At 40.5% G+C, this 17,655-nt stretch overlaps 1 protein-coding gene across 1 annotated transcript in view; it reads left to right on the top strand.

The window, feature by feature from the left end:
- The window catches only part of JMY (junction mediating and regulatory protein, p53 cofactor), a 66,628-nt gene extending 49,760 nt beyond the window's left edge, over positions 1-16,868 (top strand). The window contains exons 10-11 of the mRNA XM_081942629.1: positions 427-736; positions 9,796-16,868. Of these exons, the coding sequence (XP_081798755.1) occupies positions 427-734 (308 nt within the window). The 3' untranslated portion in view covers positions 735-736; positions 9,796-16,868. The remainder of the gene's footprint in view (positions 1-426; positions 737-9,795) is intronic.
- Positions 16,869-17,655: the final 787 nt, after the last annotated feature.

The following is a 17,655-nucleotide window of genomic DNA, read 5'->3' as shown; positions in this document are numbered from 1 at the left end:
GACATATACTGTATTCAATAAATGATTAGTAGAGTTTTATAATTTTTAAAAATACCTTACCTTCCCTCCCCTCTATAATCTAAACAATTGCCTTTGTTTTATTTATAATAGGAAAATTAACAAAAATATGCATCCAAAGAAGAGATAAGCAAATTTTGTTTAAGATCCATTTTTTTTCCTTCAATGAAGGCAAAGTTATTGCTTGCTGGAAACTATTTAATGTGCCATAAATAGAATTATTTATCCCATTTATGTAGGTCATTTAGGTGATCTGGGATATTGTCAATCCCTTAATTTAAACAGCAAGTGCACCCATACTAGATTTGAAGCACCTTTCTCATTTTGGATCTGATTACTGCACACAAGATAAAATTAGAACTTGTAGTATGTAAATTTATATTTAGTAAGTCTTACTATTTTCTATAGTGAGTTCACCAATGGATGAGGTTTTGGCTTCCCTGAAACGTGGCAGCTTCCACCTGAGGAAGGTTGAACAGAGAAATCTACCCCCATTTCCCGATGAAGATGACAGCAATAACATCCTGGCACAGATAAGAAAAGGCGTGAAACTGAAGAAGGTTCAAAAGGACATTATGAAAGAATCATTCACAATTTTACCTGATGATGATCCTTTAACTCGCAGCATCCATGAAGCACTACGACGGATTAAAGAGGCATCACCAGAGTCTGAAGATGAGGAAGAGAATCTACCATGCACAGACTGGGAAAATTAAGGGTAATTTTACTTTAAGTATATAGAAGCAGCCTCTTAGATGATGCAGCCTTTACAGGAACTAATGTCAGTTTTCCTCCATAGGAGAGAAAATATTAGAGTGCCTTAAGCCTTACAGACAATGTAAGCATTTTCTTGTTTACATTTTCTTATTTTTTATTTTCTTAAATTATTGGGATTAAAATGCTCTTATAACCAATAATGCAATTACCATAAGCTATTAATTTTTCAAATTAAAGCAGTAAATTTACCAAGAAGAAAACCACATCTCCACAAAACGTGCACATATAGCTATATAAAAGATTTTTAGGGCTTTATGAAAGGCTAACAGGATGTAGGCCATTCTAATCTCCAAAGGAAAGGTGTTCCATAGAGCAGGGGCCACTGTGGAAAAAAAGTTATCTTTGGTCCCTTCCAGCTAATGCTTCCTTGTCACCTGACACATTACTTAGTTGGGTGATAACACATCTGCAAGCAAATAAAAAGCAACATTTCCATAATTCAACTCTGAGCTACATATATTATCTTCTATTAGAATTTATAAACATATTAAACATAAGAGAAAAGCCATGTAGCCTTTGCCAGCCAAAAATGCTTGGTGATGAATTTTCAGATGTACAAATTTTATTAAAAGGCATACGTTTTTCTGAGTTACAACATAACTTTATTAGGTTCACATAGTAGAAGGTTCAGTTTAGGGCATTAAGTCTTAATCTGATTTCTGGATTGTAAACTGAATTCAAACATTTGCTGTGTTAATTTTACATTCAACTTGCTGTCATGGTTGTTACCAATTTGACAAAGATGTCCTTATCAAATTAATAAATGAATTGGCATGCTGGTAGCTAATTACTGGTAAATTTAATAAAACGAAGGCCATGTCTGAGGTCTTTAAAACGTATTTTTCAGTTAAGAGAGCTTTCATTTAATAATATAGCCTAGTAAAAATACAACTGTATTTTTTCAGTATAAAATTTACTGCAGAATGATTTTTATATTAAATGAGCAGTTTCTAGATGCAAATGTTGGTCTCATCTATAGCTCTGTCTGCTGTAGTTAAGCATATAAAGTGGCTCTGCATCTGGGCCAGAAATGCTAATGATGCTGGATTCCAATAGAAAACAACTCAAGGATATTTTTCCCCAATTTTCCTGTGTGCTGCTTAGAGAGTCCAAGCATGGGTTAAATTCTGTCCTTCTGCCCAATGGACTGGATTGAATTTCTGGCCACACCTCCTGGTCTCCTTTAATATTCAGTTTTTCAGTTCAGTCCAGCCCTTCAGACATAATTACAAAGTCTCCAAATTTAATCTTTAAAAATTTTATTTATTATTATTTTTTCTTTACCTAGAGCATAGGGTAGTTTGATTTCCTTTCTTTAAGTTTCTCCCAACTTCACGAAGAGAGGTCTTCTTGCTCTCCAGTCATCCTGAACTTAGCTCAGGTGCTGGAGCTTGCAGCCAGCTGGTTTTCCTCCACCGGGATTGCCCTCTTCGGCGACCCACATAGCGAGTCGCCCAAGCGCTCAGCCGCGGCTTGCAGCAGGCGAAGATCAAAGCGGCAAGTGGTTTTCTTTATAGAGCCGAGCAGCTTGGTTGCCTCTCTGGGCGTGGCCATCTTGGTTTGGCCATTTTAGGTCAGCCATTTTGGGCTGCAGCCATCCTCCTCATCGCGCCTCCTGCCGCCTTGGGCTCCTCGTTAACATTAAGTGCCTTCCAACACCGGCAGTGTTGTCGTCTCCTCGGCACGCGCTTGCCCTGCCCCGCAGAAGCTTCGGTGAGTGATCCCAGCTCCACCCTCCATTGTTGGCTGTCAGATCGAGCAGCTTGAGCCCTCACCATGGCAGATGAGATTTCCGAAGCCCTTGAGATGGCAGGCCAGTCTTCCAACCAGGCGGTGCCCTACCTTAGAAAGGCAGGCAGGGCCGCTAGAGAGGCCATAAAGGAGGCTAGAGCCAGCAGGCCTTATAATAGGAAGGCAATTAAGGGACAAGATAAGGACGCTATCAGGCACCAAAAGGCCCTTGAAAAGGAATTTGACAAGGCCCAGAGGTTGACTGTGGCTCAGGTTCACCAACCAGGCCAACTAGAGAGCCCAGTAGATCAGGGATTGCCTGGGCCTGCCCCATCCATTTCTGGTAGTGAAGGGATCTCACATGATTGTTCCCTTTCTGGGGGGTCCAGATCACCTTCCGGGGGGGGGTACCTTTTTGCATGCCAGGACATTTCTGATAGGGAGGATTCCTGCTCCCCTGACTAGGAGTTGGGGCCCCGCGCTCTCCGTGGAGATGTGCCAGGTCATTGCCAGTGCAATTTCCCAGGGCATTGCAGAGGGCCTGCAGAGATGAGAGATGCAACCATCTGCATCCCAGGTAGTGCAGCAGGTCACTCAAGCTCCCCAGGCCCCTCAAGCTCCCCAGACATCTCAGGCTCACAAGGAACAATCTCGTTCCCACAGGCCTTCCTCCCCACCTCTATCAGTAGCCAGTGCAGAGTTGGTTTGGGATAAGGAGGATGTTGGGGATCAGGAGTTGTCTGACGACGAGGACATGATCCCTGACAAGCCAGCCTTTGCTGGGTTGTTTAAACCCACGCTATTTAAGTCTATTCTTTTTAAGGCAAAGGTATCCACCTACATGGAGGTGGCGGGTGCCTCAGACCAGCCTGCTGCGGATCCAGCGGACCATAGCAAGGGGTTATTCGATGAACATGTTCCGGCACAGGAGCTTGTTCCCTCTCCCAAACTATTTAAAGATGTAGTCCAGTGCCTATGGGTGCAGCCAGGGACCTTAGCCACTCTTGGTGGTAATGATAAGTGCCTCTATTAATTGGATCCTACCATGGAAGAGCTTCTTAAGCTTCCCTCTATAGGCCCTCTGGTAGCTGCCCTTACCTCATCTTCGGTGCTGTCACCCGAGTTATTGGAGGGCCTTAAGGCTGAGGACAAGAGACTGAACACGCTTGTCATAAAACTCATCAAGCCGCAGCCTGGGCCATTAAGGCGGCCACCTCAGCCTCTTTCTTTAACAGAGCTACCATAGCTTTGTTTCGCCAGCTGCTCACTAGGCTACCTGCAGGGGATGCTAGATTGCGTCACAATGTTAATAAGATCCTGGCCGTGGTAGAATATTCGGCGAATGCCACCCTTAATGCGGTGAAGTTTGCTTTGCGTGCCATGGCTTCCAACGTCACATCTCGCCGGCTCCTTTGGCTCTGCCATTGGAACGCGGACATGAGATCCAAGCATCCGCTCCCTTCAAGGGGGCAAGCTATTTGGGGAGGCCCTAGATTCTGTGTTAATTGAGAACAAGGATAAACAAGGTGATGCCTTTCGTGTCCCGAAAATCGGGCCACAAATTATCCTCCTATTTCCGTAGGTGCACAGTTGATCCCCATCCTAGTACTTCCTCCTTCAGCGCCCTTATGTGCAGGGGTTAGATCGCATGTAGGATAGGCAGTCATTTCAAGATAGAGCCCGCCACCAGTCTTTTTCCTGTCGGCCCTTTTGCGGGGTGTCTGGAAACAGGTCCTTCTGGCGAAATAAGTGACCACCATCCCAACCCTCCCATAATGGGACAGCTGAAACTCTTTGCCATCCGATGGGAGGATATCACCTCAGATGCGCGGGTCCTTCAGACAGTGCTCTTAGGTCTCACCTTAGAATTTCTCTCTCCCCCTCCGCGCCACTTCATTCGTTGCCCGACTTCCAAGGGTGCCACCAAACGGGGTCTCATGGAGGCTGAGATTCATCATCTAAGGGAAATCAGGGCCATAGAACCAGTTCCCCCCCGGGCAGGAGCGCAGGGGGTTCTATTCCATTCTATTTCTGGTACCCAAGAGCTCAGGGAGGTGGAGAGCAATCTTAGATTTGAAAAAGTTGAACGAACATCTGGCCTACAAAAAATTCAAAATACAGTTCCTCCAATCCATTCTGGGCTGCATTTGGGAAGAAGGTTACCTCACATTGATCGACATGAAGGAGGCGTATCTTCACATTCCCATCAGACCCGCACACAGACGATACCTGAGGTTCTTCTTTGCGGGGTCCCACTTTCAGAACAGGGCCCTTCCGTTCAGTCTGTCATCGGCACCAAGAACATTTACAAAGATCCTGTCTGCAATTGCTGCGCATCTATGGGTGTGCCCAATACTCCTACAATGCTACCTCGATGACATATTGATCCAGTCGTCGTCACCAGCACAAGCAGCGCGCGACCTTCACATCACCATGCGGACTCTGCAGAGCTACAGGTTTACCATCAACCTAGAGAAGAGCCATCTCACTCCTGTCACCAGATTCGTGCACCTGGGGGCTGTGATAGACACAGCCTCGTGCCAGGTATTCCTGTCTCCAGACCACATCACCAGTCTCCAAGAGCTAGCCCAATGTGTACGCCTCTCGCCCAGCTTCTGCATTCTCACCTTGTCGCTGCTACTGGGCAAAATGATTTTGTGCCTCTCAATTGTACCTTGGGCACGGCTTCACTCGAGAAATCTGCAGTGGTTCCTTCTTCCGATGCAGAAGGCAACTCACCAGCAACTCACCAGCCAGGGTGCAGTTCCCCCCCCCCCCCAAGGTGGTTCGCTCCCTCACGTTGTGGCAGTCTCTGGCTCTGGCAGAGGGAACCTACTTCAAAGAACCGGCCAGGCTGACTATCACAACTGATGCCAGTCTCTTCAGCTGGGGAGCCCACCTTCACAACCAGGTTGTGCAGGGACAGTGGTCAGCATACAATCTTTCGCACAACATCAATTAGTTGGAGCTGAGGGCAGTGCGACTTGCGCTTCAACTGTTCCAGAAGGACATTCAGGGCCACCATGTCCTTATCCTTACCAACAACATTGTGACAAAGGCGCACATAAACCACCAAGGGGGAACAAGGTCAAGACCCCTAATGGCAGAAGCAGAGGTGATCGGGCATTGGGCGGAACGACACCTGCAATCCCTGCGGGTGGAGCACATCTCTGGGGTGAACAATGTCCAGGCGGATTGGCTGAGCCGGACCACCCTGGATCACTCAGAGTGGAGGTTACATCCTCGGCTTTTTCAGCAGCTGACGCAGAGGTTCAGCACTCCCCTGGTCGACCTGTTTGCCACTACGGAGAATGCCCAGCTCCCTCGCTTCTTCACCAGGTTTCAGTGCCCCTGAACAGAAGGAATCGACGCTCTATGTTGCCCCTGGCCAGCCAGCTTACTTTATACCTTCCCTCTATTGGCTCTCATTCCCAAAATGATCAGGAAGATACTGGAAGAGCAGGCAGAGGTTCTCGTGGTTGCACCGCACTGGCCCAGACGGATTTGGCTCTCGATCGCACGATCCTGGAGAATACCACAGGAGTCGGTCTCTCTCAGCTAAGGAGCGGTGTTATATCCGAAGCCCCAGTGGTTCAATCTAATCGTCTGGCACTTGAGAGGGACCACCTGAGGAGGGCTAAGTTCTCCAATAATGTCATCAGGACAAGCCGTCAGATGATCTTCCACCACGAGAATCTATGATGCCACCTGGACTGCTTTTGCTCGCTGGTGCATGGAGTGGCAGATTCAGCCTGCTACCGCTTCGCTGCCACAGACATTGGATTTCCTCCAAGAGGACCTTGATAAGGGCTTAACAAGCTGAGGCACCAAGTAGCGGCTTTATCTACCATGCTCTCATCCGTTAGGGGACAGTTGCTCAGCAGACACCCAGAAGTGCGTAGTTTCTTGCATGGGGCCTCCAATCTGAGCCCCAAGTCATGCACTGTTATCCCTCCTGGCACCCACGGCGCTCACAGCTCTTAATGCACCATTTAAACCAATCCGTCAGTCTTCTTTACGACATCTGATTCTTAAGACTGCCTTCCTTGTTACTATTACATCAGCATGCAGGATTTCGGAGCTAGTGGCCCTGTCGGTTCGGGACGATTTGTGCACCATACATCCAGACAGGGCTGTTCTGCGTCTCAATCTGTCCTTCTTACTGAAGGTCAACTCGTATTTCCACCAGGCACAGGGGAAGTTCTTCCAGACTTTTCTCCGCATCCAAATCATCCCAGGGAGCGTCGTTGGCACTCCCTCGACGTTCGCAGGACGCTCAAGAGGTACATCAAACATACAGTCCCATTTCGTCGCTCTAAGGCCCTGTTCGTTGCCTTTCATCCGTCGTCCATGGGCCGCAAGGTTACCTCATCCACCATTGGAAGATGGATTAAGGCGTGCATTTCTCTTGCCTAAGAGCAATAGGGCAGACCAACTACTCATGTGACAGCACACTCCACATGCAGTGCGGCCACCACGGCGGCCTGGGCCACCCAGGCCTCAGTGAAGGAAATCTGAAAGGCGGCTACCTGGGTGTCCCCATCATTGTTTATCAGACACTACAAATTGGATAAGTTTGCATCTGCGGACACTGCCTTTGGAAGAAGAGTCTTACAGTCAGTTTCCTCTATGCCTCAATAGGGTTGGGTTGCTCCTTTTTCCCGCTCTTGGACATATTTTGCTTGGGTATACTTGGACTCCCCAATCAGCGCACAAAAAAATGACCATTGGTTTACCTGAAGAGTCCTTTTCTGTGTGCTGCGGGGCAGTCCTACCTCACTCTGTGGTGCCTTCTTTCATCGGAACGCACTTTCTACTCTGTGATCTCGATGGATTTCTACTCCAGATTCGTCTTACACAGACCACGCCTTCATTGAAAAACTGAATATTAAAGGAGACTAGGAATTTCTGTGGCCAGAAATTCAATTCAGTCCATTAGGCAGAAGGACAGAATTTAACCCTTGCTTGGACTCTCCCGCAGCGCACAGAAAAGGACCCTTCAGGGAAGCTAATGGTCATTCTGATACATCAAACCCATTTAACTGGACATGCCACAAATTTAACCTGACGATTTTGACATGTGGAGCCGATATATTGCTATTCAGTTGTGGCTTCTTCCTGTGCCTCCTATGCCTATCTACTGCCAATGATCATTGACTTCTTATAATAATCTTATCCCAAATGACTATTCTAAGCTTGCAATTTTTAGTCTTTTGCCAATATTCTGTTAGAAGGATTTAAAACAAGGAGTTGTGCCCTTGCAAAAATAACTGGGTTACAAGTGCTTTCTTTTTCAGTACCCATTTTCATGTGTTGACAAAATTGATGGTCTGTTACTTTATAATTTATTATTACATTTGTACTGTATCATTTCTCTTGAGATTTCGGAACAATCTCACCTCCTTTCAGCCTGATAAAAAATAGATTGGTTCAAGAGTTGAATGTGTTCAGCGTCATCCAGTGAGCTCCATAGTTAAATGTGGATCTCTCTAATCCCGGGATGACGAACCTATGGCACAAGTACCACAGGTGGCACACTGAGCCATTTGTCAGGGCACGTGAGGCGTTGCCCTGTCAGCTGGCCAGCACACATTCACACACTGGCCAGCTGATTTAGCCTTTTTTTAGGCCATTTAGGCTATATAGGGCCAGTTTTTTGCACTCCGGAAGCTTCAGGGAAGCTTCTGAAGCCTCCAGAGGGCCTCTGGGGAGTGGGGGGGGCTGTTTTTGCCCTCCCCAGGCTCCTATATAGCCTCTGGAGCCTGGGGAGAGCATTTTGCCCCTTAGCATCAAGTAATGATTTGTCATGACCCCATCAGATCCTGGTTCGGAGGAGGAGGAAATGAAATTGGGATTGTCCAATGGGGATGGCATGTCTTCCCTGGAATGTTTGGAGGGGCAAGGTACTGAGGACGATGTTGTCCCAGATCCCTAAGGGATTGGGGGAGGTGGTCAACTGGATGGGGAGCTGCCTGCCCTCTCAAACACAGGGAAGGTTTGGCTGTGGACAGGCAGTGGTGATGAGACGCAGCAGATCCCCTCTGATGAGAACACCTGCTTCCCCCATTTGATCCGAAGGCATGGAGAATAGAGCGGAGACAAGCTCAAAGGAGGTCTGTGAGGCTGCTTGGGAGATGGTCGCCCTGCCCCTCCCCACAAGGAACACCTGTCAGGGTTTCAAGTAACACACCCAAAGCAATCAAAACTCTTGAGTTTCCTCAAAGTACAAATTTATTAGGAATGTCATATTGGCACAGCTGGTGACAACCTGACTGAAGGACCCAGAGTTTTCCCCATCCAAATCAAAACCCCAAGTTCTTTCCCCTCAGGTCACAAGTCCATCACATGGCCCAATCAGGTCATAGTCTCACCTCCAGCTGGTTCTGGTCCATGCTCCTCCAACATATTATATTTTTCAGAGTGTTATTTTAATCGTTAAACAAATTTATACAAACCCCAATCTAACTTTGGATCTAATGGAACTTTGGCTGGCAAATAGAGATAAAACACTTGTACGCAATTAAAATTAATTTAAAAAACCAAATTGAGGCTCAAATTGTGCTACTTTCATAGCAAACACATATCCTGGGCTACCCAGGAGAAAACCGAGGTCTTCATCTTTTTCCAGAAAGCCAGCAATGTCAAGGTAATCCAAATTTCCAAGAGGGGGAAGTTCCATAAGGGAAGCACAATGACAGAGAAGGCATGCTTCCAATGTCTTATGAGGTGACATTGCTTCAACTGAAAGCTCCCTATGCATCCATAGTAGTTTCCTAAAGTGACTGTGTTTTGCTCATTAGAATGGTTTGCAATTGTCTTTTCCGTATCTTATTTTTCAGAGAATCTCAATCATCCTGCATTTCTTTGTTGTGAAGATAACCATCCATGGGGCCCTATTTACTGTTTCTCTATGCTTAAGAAATTAGACTGAAGTACAATTTGGATTTTATTTGAAATTGGCACTCCTGAAATCTTATATGCTATATATTTTGCTCCCTTTTCTCTTTTTATAAAACATTTTAACTATATTTTTTATTAGAAGCCAGCATCCAATCAGGTGGGAATATTGTTCAGTTGTGTGTCTTTAATTCTGATGCAAGCCTTTTTCATTAGCACATTTTTTTAAAAAAATGGTGATGTCCCCAAAACAAAGCTGATTAATTAAGATAGGAAGAAAGAATAAATGCTTTCAATGGTAGCCAATTTTAGTGTAGCTCGAAGACTAGATTTCAAGCAGTTTTTCAAATTTCTGTGTTTTTATTTTAACAGGTCTGAGGATTCCAATGAATAAGATATTTCTTTCACTTCTGAACATTCATAATCAACAGTTTGATCATCACTTTAGGAGAATTTTACTCTGAGAAAATATTTGATATGTGCATGAATACATTTTTTAAATTCATAGTAGAAGATTTCAGTTGGACCAAAAGCTGCATTATTTAAGTGCACATTTTGCATAATTCTGAGAAGAACCTTTCAAAATATTTTCTGATTCTTCACTTACTTTTTACATACAGTATGTGTGAAATATGTCAGCAGCTTTTGCAGCCAAGCTTCTTCCCAGCATAATTTACTAGAACACGTATGAAGTCTGACTCCATTGAAGATACCAGTGTTGAAGAAAAAGTACTGCTACATTGACATAAATTTCTTATTACACCAACGGGAATTCATTTCACATAGGAGATAGATTTGAAAGAAAAATGCATTTTAACTACTAATAATTCAAACTATAAATTAGTTTGAAAGTGAGAAATGTTTAATGGAAAATGCTCTAAGAATGAAATTCATGTATTTAAAATCTGTTTACAGTCTACTGCATTATAAAATGATATATAGCAAAACTCTTAGAAGGCCATGGATACTGTAAACACCTTATATTTTTAAATTAGTGTTTGTTTGTTCTCTTACAGTAACATTTTAATTGCAGGGCTGAGTTATAACAAAGTTATACATTTTATTTATAGAAGCAATATTTTATAATGAGAACACTTAAAATTATTTTTATCTATTTGTTTGACTGTTCTTTGATTACTCTAAGGAACTTTTATTTAAGGAGAATGCAAAATTGAAATGAGATTTTACTTCTAAGTTGTAAAATTATAATCATTTTCATCCCCCTTCCATTTTCATTATTCCCATTCATTGTTACAAATATATTTGAATTATGTAATACCCTACTTTATTGTAAATAATTTCTTTTTAACCCCAGGATAATCGTCTAAAGGAGACCAAGCTTTCAATACAGTGAATACTTAAAGAAATGTATTCCTAAACAGCATGAGTAATAGCTGCAGGCAGCTCATTTTGTACTGTCAGAATACTAAACAGTATTCCTGCATCAAGGCTCGTCTTGTCCTGTTAAAAGTGATCAAAACTCAATTCAGGAGAATTTTGAGTTTGGCCAGCTCTTTCTGTTAAAGTGTACTATATGCTTGGAAAAGGATAAGATCCCTTTATCTTAGCAAAAATCACATTAAAATTATTTACTATACTAATTTGTTGTCCTATCCCAAGGATATTTTATAAGATTGCATATTGGTAGGAATATGTATAGTAACTTTATTTACTTTTTGGAACAAGAGATTATCCTTTTCTCTTTTTAACAAATAGTTGGAAAAAACCATAAAATGTTTAAATATGTTATGAATCTTAGCCCAATTTCAACAGGTTCTTCAAATTCCCTTGTCTTATTAATGACAATATTGGCTATTTTAAAGTGATGCCTACTATTCTATACTTGGCAGGTGTATTTCTTCAGATGCTTATTGCTTTATATAATCTAAAATATTATCTTCTGAAGGAAAGCTTAAAATAGTATGAGTTCGATTAACATAGGAACACTAAACAGTTTGACAGAAAAATAATATTGGTTATATTAGCGTCAGATATTTGTTTCATTGAAAAATTGAACATACTGTAATATGTTATTCATAGTTGTAATCCCAGATAATACAAGGTTCTGTGGCAATAATTCATAATTGCAAAATGTAACTGTTAAAAGTTTAGAAAACCCCATAATGTCCATACTGCACTGATGGTTAGTTGTGTCCACAATAAATATACTGCATTTGAATATTTTCCCATGGCACAAAACATGAACTTCTACAGTGAAGGTGATATGTAGATCATGCTAAACTTTGTGTAATCATTTGCAGCAGAAGTTTCAAATTTCACTGGGTCCTTACTAATCTATTACCAGACATTCTGTGCAAAGATATAGAAATCTTTGTATTATTTTGCATCCACAGATTTCAAATTTATGGGAGAAGTATATGAAGCTCTCAGGCTTTTATAGTTAAGATTTTTGCCTTGAAAACTGCATGAGTGTTTTTTTTTAAATATAATAGTTTAATTATTGCAAGAATATGAAAATGGCGTGAGTCTATAAAAATGGCTTGTTTGTAGGAACATATACACTGGCTGCTGTACAATAGTTTTCCCTTTAGAGTACAATTGTTCATAATCTGTTAGGATGAGAAGACAGGTTCAGTTGTCAGTTAAGAATACAGTAGCAGTAGTTTATTGATCAACACCACCTGCTGTTATCATAGTCAAGTTTTCTGACTAAAAGTAATTCTTAAGTTTATTGCTTAAAGCCCATTGTATATAAAAGTTGTGGCAGGCTAAGAAGTCACAGTGCTCAAGTCTACACATTTCTCAAAATAAATTGTAAAGTATGTAGAAAAGCATTTAAGAAAAAATCTTAGTAAATATTGTTTGAATGATGAATTCCAGTATTTTATTGTTGTATGCTGCCATGCAACTCTATTTCTACTGCCAATGAATGACAAATTTCAGTTAGTTTTTTAATCCATAACTCATATATCAGTAAAATCTGCATACGTACAAATAAAGCTGACATTAATAAGGGACGGTAAATGCCAAGTAATAAGTAATATGATTTGGAAAATATATAAGAGGCCCAAGTCATTTAAATATTTCCATTTGAAAATTTATTTAAGATGAAGGGGAACAATAGTACTCACAAAATTGCTTTATCTTCTATACAATGGTTAAAAGAATAATGTTCTTATTAATTGCTTGGGGTTTTATGATTATTTACATATTCTATAATTTAGCATATATACCTTTGTTTCTAATTTCAGTCTTTCCTTACAGAACTCTTCAAAAGTCTGCAACTTATATCTTAAAAATTATAATCATAGAAACAAGTTTAATGACACTAACTTGCATCTTGCAGGGATATAAGAAGAATATATATTTCACCCTAAGAAGTCTTTGCTCTTGAGCTTCATTTTAGGCAGTTACTGCTTTTCATAGTATTGGTTCGTTTTTATAATGGTGCCCTATGAGGAAGAAGAAACTTTCATAATTGTCAATATTTTATTTTATTTTATTTACACTGCCTTTAAAGAATGAATTGTAACTTAAACCATATGGATTTGTGAGCATGATTTATTTTAATTATTATGCTTTATAATCCTGGTACTGAAGGTAGTCATAATGATCTCAAATGATGAAGCAGAATGTTTAACATTCCAAAGCCATACTAGGGAAACGTCTTGCAGCAGTTAAAAGCACCTTATTTTTACCGCTAATGACACCAATCAATCAACAACAGTTTTCCTAGAAGCACATATGGGAAGAAATACTTGGATTGAATGTAGGCTTCTTTGTCAATCTAATGATAATTGACACAAACTAACCCTTTGATAGAGTCCTAGGCAGTCAGATTTTCATGTATTTAGAAATCAAAACTATTCTTTGATTGGCTAAGCTTCAGCAGAAAAATACACATTTTTTCAGTTATTACATTAATAGCTGGAAAAAAAGCACTAGTTGTTTTTATCCTATATGTAGTTCATGTTGTTTTGAATGAAACAAACATGTCAATTGCTGAAGAAAATCTTACATAATTCATGGATTGGAGCTATATAGACATTCCGCATGTAACTTTTGTATAATTATTTCCTAATATTTTGCACAACCCTATGTCTTGTTTAAGACAATTATGTGGGACTCCTAAATAGCGCTTCAAAAATAGAAGCAAATAAAAGCCCATTTTTATTGGGCCCTTAAAAATATAGAATGGCTTATAAATGCCTTGTGCCAGAAATTTATTTTTCAATTTTCACACACTGATTACAAGAAAAAAGCCAAAGGCCTATTTCAGGAAATTCTTTACCATGGTCTTGTATCTAAAGTGAGAAAACAATGCACTTTCCAACACTTAAGTGTAAAGGAAATAGACCTTGTGGCAAACTGGTTCTACCTTCTTGAATCAGAGAGGAAATAAAATTGAGTTTGACCTGTTTGCTTCATACTGAGACTCAACAAGGGCAGTCATCATTGGACACCTACGTTGTTATAACTGGCAGTAACGAATCTCCAATACTTCACCATATATTTTTTGAAGAAGTAATGTTCCAAGGTCTAGTTCGATCATAGTGCACTACCTTACAATTTAGTATATAATTTACTATATGAAGTTAGTATGTGTCTACAAGGAGTTTTCTTATTTGCTATAATTCATTTGATAGTCTGTTGGACAGTTTATTTGACCTAGACCAATTTCAGGATCTTGGCCACAATTGCTGAAAGTTTGTATCATAATATCCTCCCGTTTTGACAGGATAAACATTAAAACTAGAGGAACTAAAACTAGACTTGAGTTTTTTATAAGGAAAAACATCAGAAAACACTATTTCCTGTGTTGTCAACTGAGGCCACCATCTTCCAATGGAGAACACCAAAAAGCCACCAAATTTACTTTAGACGTGTATTTTATTTAAGTAAGTAACATTAAATTGTTATTTGTGAATTTAGCCGTCTCTGATAAGCCATTTGGTTACTGCCCCAAACTTTCATTTCTATACCTTCTTTCATTTCTTGGGTCAGTATGCTAATAGATAGAAACAGTGATTGGATACTAAATTCATTTAAAATATCCCACTATCATCTCTGTTCAAAAGGAAGCCTGATCTTGTCTTGAATACAGTATATATATGAATTACAGCATTGTAATTGAATGAACAGGCTCTTTGAATAATTTAGTAGTTTCAGAAAATATATGCTACTCTCATCTCTTGAGAGAGAGTATGCACTTCCTAAATTTGGAATTTTCTTCTGACTCCTTTATTGTTTTAGCCCTTTTATATCCCTGCTGTCATTTGGAGACTGTATAAACCAAAGGGGAGCAGGATAATGAAAACTAGTACTTAATTGCATTATATTGATGCAAACTTTCATGTGAGTTCAGAATCATGAAGGCAGTCCACTTTATGAATGTGTCCTTAATACTGTTTATTTTCCACTGTAAAACTATGGTAGTGAGACAAGCAATTTTGTGTTGATTGGGTATTGCTCATTTATTCATTTGTCATATCAACTGCAAATTTTAATACCCAGGATTTTATTCTGTAAAATGTATACATTGCCTCTCATATCACTTTAGAAGCAGAAGATTATTTCCCCATTCTAATTTGTCGCTCATTTCCTTCCTTTATTGGTAAAGATAACTTATATATAAGTTATCATTTTCCACGCTGAGTCAAGCATGCACAAATACTTCCCCCAACATCAGTCTCAGCTGGTCTATTTTAGGTTATATGTATTGAGTGCCATGCTTTCAATATAGGTAAAATGATAATAAAATAGAGAGGCAGCTAAGATAGTCTTTGTTCCTGAGGTGCTAGTTTGGGTGTGGTTCCCCCCCCCCCAAAATCTAGAATTTTGCAAAAACTTTGCAGAAAGAATAATAAAATCTTGTTTACCTATAGCAGTGATAGTTAACCTTTTCCGGACCCAGTGCCCAAAACGTGTGTTTGCGCACACCCAAACCCCCAAAATGCTATGTACACGCCCCCATGCATGCGCCATGTGCATGCCCCCCGCATCCCACCCCTCTGCACATGTGGGCCAGAGACCCTAAGACCAGCTGGCTGGCGGAGGCATGTGGCATGTGCGGCAGAGCTGAACTGGGACAATGGTTTGCGTGCCCACAGAGAGGGCACTGCGTGCCACTTCTGGCATGTGTGCCGTAGGTTCATCCTCTCAGACCTATAGTCATGCTTTAGGAATTACCATTATACATCATAAATGAAAATTCTCAGTCATCCAAGTAAAGTTGTGTGGAGGTTGAGTCATGGGAACTGGATTTTCCTTTTTGTTTGAAACGTTTTGCTGCTTATTTAAGTAGTTTCTTCAGTCTGAGCATCTTTGTTAGGTGAACTTCGTATGTCCCTCCAGGGTGGTTTCATTTCTGAATAGGCTGATTAGGTGAATAAATTGATCTCTTATGTGTGTCCCAACTTGCTCAGTTTGAAGAGCCTTCTTCAATAAGCAGGGATTTTTTTCAAAGAGAAAATGAAAAGTCCACTTGCTATGAGACAACTTCCAGACATCATGCATCACGTGTTCTTGAAAGTAAACCTAAAGAGGGCATTTTGAGAACAAGGATTGGGTCATTCCAGTTTTTTTTTAAAGGTAAAAATATCCACAAGGATCTCCAGATAAAATTGTCTCCTACATTTCTCCCTATCTTATCATTCCATTTTCTTGATTTAAAATATCCTCCTGCTATAGTTTCTTCCAGGGAAAATAGTACAGATTTCTGAATGCTTTTTTCCCTTTCTAGTCAAACAACAGATGGGTGAATGGTGTTAAATTGAGAATGTGGAATTTATTCCTTATCTAATGTCATCTATGGCCTTTGCTTATCCCTAATTAAAAGTACCAGTGATGTCAAGATGGGTTTCCCAATAATACATTTTACTTCTTATATTTGTGTTTTTCTATTTAATTATCAATTATTTTGAGTTGCCAATATCACAGCTGTGTTAATATTTTACTGAAATGCAAAAGGCTGCCAACAAAATTGCATAGGTAAGTACTAGAAAATATTCATAGTACATTTCATTTTTAAGGTAAAATAAAAATTATTATTCATCGATTTAGTCAAAGTAAAATTCAAATCACATTACTGCAGTACTTAACACGGCTCTATTTAATGGACACTATTAATGAACATTTCTTTAAAACGCATACTCCTGCAAACCTTTGCAATACCTTTATAATGCTCAATGTTCTAAAGTATTAAACAAGATACACAAACTAATTGAGCATTCTTAGCAATATTTTGAAATTTTAAAGTTTAATCTATTTCTGTTTGCTTATTTTTCTTTAATGTAGTCTTTCAGTAATTTTGTTGTATTGCTTTGTACTTCATGTTTTCTACTATCATGGCTTCAAAATTCAAACCTGTACCGAAAGTCCTGAATGACTGTCTCTTAAACATCAATGTAACAACATACTTCAAGTTTTGGTGCTTAAAAGTTGCTCCTTCATTTCCTTAAATAAAATATATTTATTTGAATACAGTTTCTGTCATGGGTAGATGTTATCACATTGCTGGGAGTGGGGGGAGTAATTTGCAATAGCACTTAGACCAGGGGTGTCCAAACTTGGGAACTTTAAGACTTGTGGACTTCAACTCCCAGAATTCCCCAGCCAGCATGGCTGGCTGGGGAATTCTGGGAGTTGAAGTCCACAAGTCTTAAAGTTCCCAAGTTTGGACACCCCTGACTTAGACTTATATACTGCTCCATAATGCTTTACAGCACTCTCTGAGCAGTTTACAGTGTCAGCATATTGCCCCCAACAATCTGGGTCCTCAATTTACAGACTTCAGATGGATGAAAGGCTGAATTAACCTTGAAGCTGATCGGGATCGAATTCCTGGCTGTGAACAGAGTTGGCTTGCAATTCTTCATTGTAACAACTGCACCATCACAGTTCTTCATATATTCCAATACCCCTTTGCAGTTCCAAACCTGTTGGCAGTTCATGTAATGTTAAACTGAAATCTTAACAAATTAGGTAACAACCTGGGACTTTTTCAATACTTTTCTAGATTCAATTCTTCCAGTTTGGTCCCAGTGACAGCCTGTTCTTTGGATTTTGTTTCCATTTACAGTAGATCTTGACTAATAAATTCCGTTTCTTTATCCCTCCCGAACCCATGAAAACCACAAACACCACACTTCAAACACCCTGGCTCTGTAGCCAATAAAGGGAAGTGAGAAAATTCATTTCAATTTCATCTGCTAAGAAACACAAGAGAGGGCCCATCATTTCACTGTTCTACAGTTCCACCAACAAACTTGT

Source organism: Natrix helvetica, assembly GCF_964273705.1.
Source record: "Natrix helvetica genome assembly, chromosome: 2".
NCBI lineage: Eukaryota > Metazoa > Chordata > Lepidosauria > Squamata > Natricidae > Natrix > Natrix helvetica.
Note: the sequence above shows the minus strand (reverse complement) of the source record. Positions and strands in the feature narration are given on the sequence as shown.